At 30.2% G+C, this 8,802-nt stretch overlaps 2 protein-coding genes across 8 annotated transcripts in view; both read right to left on the reverse strand.

Moving 5' to 3' along the window:
* Positions 1–237: 237 nt before the first annotated feature.
* On the reverse strand, positions 238–4,013 carry LOC115244812 (huntingtin-interacting protein 1-like). The gene is made up of 9 exons (XM_029822761.1): positions 3,378–4,013; positions 2,994–3,005; positions 2,667–2,730; positions 1,956–2,313; positions 1,811–1,872; positions 1,433–1,707; positions 1,121–1,323; positions 402–540; positions 238–333 (listed from the first exon to the last, which is right to left on the reverse strand). Exons 1-9 carry the CDS (start codon positions 3,453–3,455, stop codon positions 238–240), a joined length of 1,287 nt encoding a protein of 428 aa, XP_029678621.1. The 5' UTR covers positions 3,456–4,013.
* Positions 4,014–4,988: 975 nt separating this feature from the next.
* Positions 4,989–8,802, reverse strand: part of LOC115244821 (glucose 1,6-bisphosphate synthase) — a 9,557-nt gene continuing 5,743 nt past the window's right edge. For all 7 annotated transcript variants that reach the window (XM_029822794.1, XM_029822791.1, XM_029822792.1 and 4 more), the window contains exons 7-10: positions 8,490–8,713; positions 8,298–8,403; positions 6,230–6,453; positions 4,989–5,538 (exon numbers count right to left, since the gene is read on the reverse strand). In XM_029822794.1, coding sequence (XP_029678654.1) covers positions 5,436–5,538; positions 6,230–6,453; positions 8,298–8,403; positions 8,490–8,713 — 657 coding nt within the window. In that variant the 3' untranslated portion in view covers positions 4,989–5,435. The remainder of the gene's footprint in view (positions 5,539–6,229; positions 6,454–8,297; positions 8,404–8,489; positions 8,714–8,802) is intronic.

Here is an 8,802-nt window from a genome sequence, read left to right on the forward strand (position 1 = left end):
CATGTGGTAAATAAAATAGATAATCTTTTATTGTCATCAATATCAAATATGTACCTTTCGAATCAAATTGATATGTTCTTCTCTCAATTTCGAATAAACATCTTTTAGCTTTTTGAATTTTTCCTCTACGACTTCATTTTTTCCTTGAAAAGATACATACAAATAGAAATATGCTATATAATTTCTAAGAAGCAAAAGCAAATAATAATAATCATAAAAAAATTACAAATTAAAATTTTACCAACCTTCTATTTCTTGAAATCTTTCTAATATAATCAAATTTTCCTTCATTAGTTTTTGACAAGTTTGTTTCTCTGTTACGATTTCATTGCTCTAAAATATTTGCATAATATAAGTTGATAAAACAGAGTGCAATTATTAAAGCTGTGCAGTAAGCTTACCTTAGAAGACAGTGTTGATTCCAGTTCTAAAACGCGACTTCTAAGATCTGCGATTATTTGTTGATGCTCTATTAAAAACCGATTTATTTCTTGCCTTTGGCGACCATTTACTTGATACAGATGATCAATAAGACTGTCTCTAAAAGAATATATATTTATATGTAAAAAAAAAAGTTTTAAATTACTTATTTCAAAATGCATTATAATTTTTGAGGCATATATATAAACATATTATATATCATTATACAAGTCACAAAAGAAATATTTTGAAGAAATATTTGTAAAAAAAAGAAAGCTGAAGAAAAGTATATAAAGAATAATTCATACATTTCCACTGCTAAATACATTTCAAAAGTTTCAAATAATTGATATTTTTATTTTCGCATTCTCATCTTGACTTGATCTTACAAATCTTATTCAAGAATAACATTCACTGCAAATATTAAGCTTGGATTTGCAGAATCTAGGAAGGAGGAAAGCTCTGCTATACTATTAAATTGAATAGCTATACTATTAATTGGTATGTGCTATCTTATATATATCCAGTTTATCTTTAAAAAGATATTATATCTTATATTGTTAGATATATTTTATCCAATTTATATTTAAAAAAATGTATGTATGTATATATATGCTATCTTATCTGCTTTCCAATTTATATAAAAAAAAGAAAAAAGGCAGAGATAGATAAGAGGAAAATAGACATATAAATTCTATACCTTTCCGCAAGAGCGTCAGGTGATATCGAGCCGTTTCTTGTATTCGTAGAATCTAATTGATCGCCCGTGAAAGATCCCGTATCAGACGTATCAATAAGGTTCTCTATGGCAGTCTCGTTGTCTATGGATTCTTCGGGTGGAAGTACCACTATCGGCGTGACATACGTTCTTAGTTCGGCTTGTATCAAAAAGTTAGGTGGGTTCTAAAATATTCAAGTATACAAAAAAATTTCATATTTGCCACATACCGCGTGATATGATAAACTCTCATATCTGCTAATTATATCAATCAATAATTGAAAGAAGTTTTACCTCGGGTAATGACGGAATCGCTATTAAATGTTTAAAATACTGCATATGTTTGATGGTATTGTAAAAGCTCTTCAACTCGTGAAACTGCTTCGAAAACCTATCGCGATGTCCGGTCAACGTGTCCGCCGGGAGGGCGCCGTGAAGTTTAAACAAGATTTTCACGCAACAATCGTACAGCTGCGAAGCGTCCTGAATACACGGGATCAAAGGTGCGAGTCGACATTGTCCGCAAGGTGTCATCGAATTGGATCGCGACAAGTCCAATGAGCCGAAGACTGTAATTTTGGTAAAGAGTTCGATAAATACACTGCGCACATGGGAGATTTTTATGTCAAGGAGGATACAAATATATGTGATAATTTTATAGCAGTCTATTACCTGCATGCTGTAAATTCAGGATGTCATCCATGTAATCGAACATCTCAACAGACATCTGGAAGCTATAAAGATAAATTAGACGTATATCGTATATATCGTCGTATATCGTCGTATTCAATCGAGTTATAAGAAAAATGTAACTCACTATACATTAATATCATTTTCTCCAATCGCCTCTAATTCCTCTGGCGTTACTTGCAAATTTCCAGGTAAGCGCGGATTCCGTTTGTGATAATCTAATTTAGTGATTAATAGTCTTGTATACAATTGTATGAGACGCCCATAGCCCTCTCTAAGGTGTTGCCACAATTTCCCAATATCTTCTAACTTGCCACGATATCGCTGAGAATCGACAATAACCCGGGGATGTCCCTCACGTAATACTTTGTGCAAAACATGACAAAATTTCCATGCAACAATCTGATTCTCTTGTAATGGTTGTCTCAACATATATGTCCAGAAAATGGAGCCGCTTTTTTCTCGATATGTACCAATAATTGCACCTATTTATTTATAAGGAACTCTTCCTTCTTTCTTTTAGATTTATATTCGTTATAATAATAAATATGACTACACATATTTTAAAGCAGAGAAATGATATCTTGATTAGTTACAATTGTGCTCTGACAAAACAAATTAAGAACTGTTCTAAAAACTATTTCAGTTTTTCTTGAAATAATTTTTTTTATAATATATCTAATTTTTTACATAAAACTTTCTTTTCACTATTAATTTTATTTTTGACATATTTATTTATATATTTATTTTTATAATATTAACAAATAAAATAAAAAATCTCATTTAACTAATGAAAAGAATTATTGGTCCATAGATTTTTCAAAATAAGAAAGGATACTTCGCACATGTTTTTCTTTCACAGGGGTTTCCGTTGCATTTACAGCTTTCCCGATACTAATACTCTACAAATAATAAATATACATTTATGATAAGGTTTAACAATTTAAGAAATTAAATTAAATTTCAGTATAAATCATATAAATTTCAATATCTAATTTCAATATCTAATCTCAATATCTATCTTCATCTAAAACAAGATTTTGTTGTATAGTTTTTAAAATGGGGACTCTCAATATATCATCTATACGACTTTCAATTCATTCAGGATATAAGATAATTGTTGTATCCCCAATATACATATATGTAGCATAATCTCTAAACTTACCAGTTGATGAAGCTGCTTATCAGTCAGTGGTATTGTGGTCATGATGATAGCATAATAAATTCACCAAAAGGGGGAAGATATAGAATACAAAATAATTTGCATTAAATACGAAAAAATATTATTTGCCAATCTATAGATCAGCTTATATCATTTCCGACAGATATAAACTCTGAACTTTTATATTTAGCTGAATGTATATATTATCTGTAAAACTGTAAATTGAAAATTATTATAGTTCTTGATCATTATTCGAGGAAATCACAATTATTTACATTATATATTGTTTACAGATACATACAAGAAATAGATATATATTTAAAATATAAATCTCTCGAAGAGAGCGAGAGCTCAGTCGCTTGACCTTAGAGAGAGCAACATACATACCTGAAGCTTCTGGAATATATATATAAACTCCGAATTCGAACCAGTTACTTTCTGCTCATCATTCCGTCGCGAAGACATGTTCAAACGAATTACGCACGTGTGAAATATCGCCCTGGATGCACGCGGTATCTTACAAACGTCTTGACAATTGCGAATACATTATTCCGCGAATAACTGCGACTGCACTCGTGGGTGGAGTGTTGATACACTTCTTGTATAAAGCGGATCTACGCGGAATGATGCAGCGGATGGGTGTGATGGGTCGCGATGTGATTTATCCCGTTGTGACGTTTAGGCTATAATGATATTTTCCGGCCGATTTACGGATAATTCGCGATCGACGACCAACATTAGAAATGACAGATAACTCGCAGGGACCGCGATAACAAAACCGCATGAATATATATACATACATATGTATACTTTCACCGGAGTATGATGGGGTGCGTTCGGAAATTCTACCCCTAAGGTAACGTAGCGTTTCATTGACCAATCAGGATAAAAGAAATAAAGATCTCTTTGTCCTGATTGGTCAACTAAATGCTACTTCGCCCGGGTAAGATTTTGGAACGCACCCTTGACAAAATTTGTGAACTGCCAAAAGCACTAACTAACTAACTGAACTAACGAAAAGCAGGATCAAATCAATTTTCCTGTTGCATATAATTTTTTTTTTATATCAAAATTTTATCTTTTTATTAAAAAAGAAAAAAAAGAAAAAAGGATGCAAAGTGAACACGCCCTCAAAAATGCATTGCATAGAGAAGGTAATTGTTCCATTTTATATTATTTAAATCTATCTTTTGTATAAAAATTATATGACTTAAAAAAATGTGTGTGCCAACTGAAAGAATAAAAATTATGTCTAATACATTTATTATAGAACTTATATAAGAGAGGGATATATATTCGCAATAAACATCATACACATGAATTATTTTCATTCCTTGTACAATCAAGTATAATAGGCAAGAGAACTAATATAAATAAAAGTTTCAAATTTGAGATTTTATAATTACTCCAATTTTATTTTCTTTTCTCATTTACAATATACTGAAAATTACTTTCTAAATATTAATTGTTCTTACAATTCATCTCTAAATTTTCACGAATGATTGCTATACAACTTATAAACACCTAAGGAGAAAAAAATCTAGATAGCAAATTGGCGGCAAAAACCGAGCAAAATCCGCGCACGCGCAATCTGACGGCTTTCAATCTCTGCTTGATTTTTGACACCAATTTGTCGATTTAATCGATATAATAACATCTTCTGTGCCAAATTTGTAGTTTTTTTACTGACAACATTTGATAGTAGATACTTGGCATGATCTGCTTTCGACAGACTTGGCTATCTGGGACTGTACTACATTATTATTGTTTATATTATGTTGTACTTTACATTATGGTTGATATACAACGCATTAATTGTTTTAGAAAAACATTTTTAAGATTTTGGTATTCTAATATAACTTCTATAGAATTTTAATGCTCTATGAATAGTGGAGCAATACTTGTGTATAGGAACAAATTACTGTTACATGCATAAATTCTTTTCAATGGATGTATAATCGGTTTATTACTTATTAATAATTAGATTCTGCTGCATTGTAAAATTATAATTATTGATTATTTATTGCTTGTTTTTTAATTGCAAAATTACATATAATGAAAGTATTTTGAATATTTTTCTGTGCATTATGTTTTTATAAATTGATATGATAATTATAAAAGTAGAAAAAACATATGAATGTAACTTGTGTATGACCAACTTTCCTTCAACAATTTTAACAATATAAAATAGTACACAGCCATTTTGAAAATTATTCCTTTGTTTCTTAATTAAATTACTGCATCGCAAATGCACTATAAACTTATAGTATAACAGTAATATACAAAGTTTAAATAAAATTATATGTTGAACATATTTGAAGCATCTACAGCACAATATTCATAGAATAGCTTATATTAATGATCTATTTTGACATTGCATTTTAAGCATTCATATAAATCAATCCATATGTAACATGCATATATTATGACAGTTATTATCATAATTTATTCTTCACGAGCAATAAGTCCGTTAACTTCAGGTTGAAGAAATTCTGTTATAATAGCTGATACCATCTCTTTGAGGATGCTTTTCAGTTTAGTTAAATCTCTAAAATAAAATTTTGTTATATTAAACGCGACGCAATAATGTAAAGTTTTTTAGATATTTACAATTCTTAAGAGGATGCCGGACCGTCCTGTTTTACCGGCCATAATAATTATATATTTGCTTAATATAAGGGTTTTGCGGTGTGTACGTGCAAAATAGGATACCTCTCCACTCGGAAATGCATAAATATTACAATTCTTAATACAAAGATGTCACAAAACTATCAGAGATATTGTTATAATAGCAAACTTCTTTAGCCAATTTAGAGATGATCTTTCCTGATTGAAAATGTTGAGACTATTTATTTCCAAATTATAAATAATTAAAAAAGAAGAGCTTTTCGCAAATGAAACTTTGTGGAGTTAAAAAATTTAACGAAACTATATTTTTCACTTAATTTTAAATGGAATTCAATTCAATAGAATTTTAATTTAAAGCTTACAAAAATATATGACCGAAAGAGAGAATAGGAAACTTACAAAAAATAATTTTTTTTTAATATTTTCATTTAGGAAAAATTTAAAATGATCAATTCCAAAATAATCAGAGAATCTGCTATTAAAAAGACATCCAATGATTTTGGAATATTCTATATATGCTCTATGTTAAAACATATTAGAGTATCATTAGTATTAAATAAAAAATAGGGATAAAGATTAATTCTCTTACGAAGTATTTGCAAAGAACTTACTCTCCAGGTAATCCGCATAATTCATTGTAATATTTTATTTTAGGCTCTGTGCCACTAGTTCTTAAAGTGGTGACTAATCCATTTTTGAATGTAAATGTAATCATTTGGCTAGATTTTGATACAGGTAGGACTGCTTTATTATCAAGTTTTGTATTGTCATATCCTGTTGTCAAATCCCGAACACCGGTTATTATATATTTTCCTTCCAGTATTCCGGTTGGATACTACAATTTAAGAAATTACATTAGAATTTTCATGAGAAACAGTAACAAAGAAGTGAAGAACTTAATCGCGCAATATAGTTTTAATCGAGACACGAACACATTCTTTACATTTGCATTATTTTTTTGTTTATTATTATGATAAAGTTTATTTTTCAAATGCATGAATGTAATAGAATAAAACTCACACAAACAATTAATATTTTAAGATTAATATATAATAATCCAAAGTAACTTACACGGAAAAAGTATAATTATGAAATATACTTATATTTCACTTATTTCTGTTTCTTCCATAAAAAATGGTGTGAGGTGATATAATGATTGTACTAGCGGAATAAACAAAATGGCAAGAAGCACGGAAGGCAAAAGTGTTAATGTTATAGCAGCCATATTTACATATTTATTGCAGATATTATTTTGTGTCATCTTAACAATCATTATATAAAAGACAAAGAAAGAAAAAAGAAAACAATTTTTACCAAATTTTGTTAGAAATAATTTTGTTTGGTATTGTTATTAGACCTCACATATCATTACAGCACAAATTCATTAACAATTATATGTGTAAAAGAAAAATGTACATCCCAACAAAAGACATTTTTTACTAAATTTCACTACAAATTCATTATCACATATACGTCACGCATTTTTTATGTTCACATTTTATATTTGTTGATATTTTATCATGAGAGTAGCAATAAAACAATGCAACTGTCACCTAGAATGACATATGCACAAATACCTCGGCCGACGCTTGGACTTTATCATACTTTTAAAGTGATTAGTCAGTTTATATGCTATTTCATGCATCACATATACTTGTCGACCTTGTAAGCATATATCTCATTAGATGTAAATTAGAATACTTTAACCGCATATCAAACAGCGCTGACTATGTCATAATGACAAAAATTATGAAATATAAAAAACTGGTATCGAAAATTTAACTTTATAATTTTTTGTATATATGCATGTGAGATATACATACAATTTCTTTTCCTTATTAAAATATTTATATTTTTCAATTAAATGTAATTATGAATATGATTTTTGCAAATATAAAATAAATTATCAATAATATAATGATATATACAAATAGCCGCGGCGCGGGGGCTCCCCGTCTCCGCGTTCTTTCCTCCTCGCTTTATCCCGGCTCGTTCGCGCATACCTGCTCTCGATCCTCCTCATTGTCTTTTCTTTATCTTCCTCTATGTTTCTTTCCGTCGACCGATTCGACGACACTGCCGGCCAATATCGTAACGTATTTACCGCAATACGATCCAGACGACAGAGAATCTTGTGAGGTTCTTCCACGTCGGAAGAACGCTTTATTTTTCTCCGAATCTCTTCTCGTCAACGAAATAACGATGATCGCGATCTCGCGAGTCCTTTTCTTATCGCGAAAATCGATTTAAACTATGGTCGAGCATTCTTCTCGCGGTCGTGGTCGCTTGTCTCTCGAACATGATCGATTTCCCGCATGGCACGGCGCCGAGCAGACGAGGAGGAAAAGGATTGTCCGCGCGGCGCGTGGATCGAACTCCTTACAATAGGCTTATTATGTCGCGGCGCTTTCCAGCCAGGCAGCGGCCGATTCAAAGCATCTGTCGATAGTCGTCGTCGCGGATATATATATATATATATATACACACATACACACAATAAAAGATTATTCATTATATTTTGTGATTGTGTAACAAAAGTTTATTCTTATAAATATGTATCATTCTTTTTCATATAAATTAAGATAAAAGTAATGTAGATAAATTAGCACAAATTATAGTACTCTGTTTTTCTAAACATTTAAATAAAAAAAACCTTTTTAAAATTGAAATAATACTCACTGTATCTGGCTTGTTAGAATAATTCCTCAGTCGTTCAAATATCGCCTTAATAACGTCCGAGTCGTGACATATCCAATAGGAATTGTCACTGATATGATGACCATACCTATATATATATATACATATATATCAGAATTATAATTTATTTTATAGTATATTATAAAACATTTCAGGCTTTAAAATCTAACATACTCTTGATATATTTCCTGCAATTTGTCTAGTAAGGTTAAATCTATTGTTTCAAGATAAGCCGCTAATTCAGCCACACGTACACCAGCACTGATACCATCTTTATCTAGGACTTTAGAGCCACACATAAAACCTATAGCTTCTTCATATGCAAATAAGATATCTTTATTTTTTTTTATCAACTCAATAGCTTTGTTACCCATCCATTTGAAGCCTGTTAAAGTTTCCTGTCAAGAAAGTAAAATATTTTCATTAGATTTAAGACAAACTGATATTTTTTCTCTTTTGTTTTTATTTTATATGTATACATACATAT

Source organism: Formica exsecta, unplaced genomic scaffold (assembly GCF_003651465.1).
Source record: "Formica exsecta isolate Colony F162 unplaced genomic scaffold, ASM365146v1 scaffold871, whole genome shotgun sequence".
Taxonomy (NCBI): Eukaryota; Metazoa; Arthropoda; class Insecta; order Hymenoptera; family Formicidae; genus Formica; species Formica exsecta.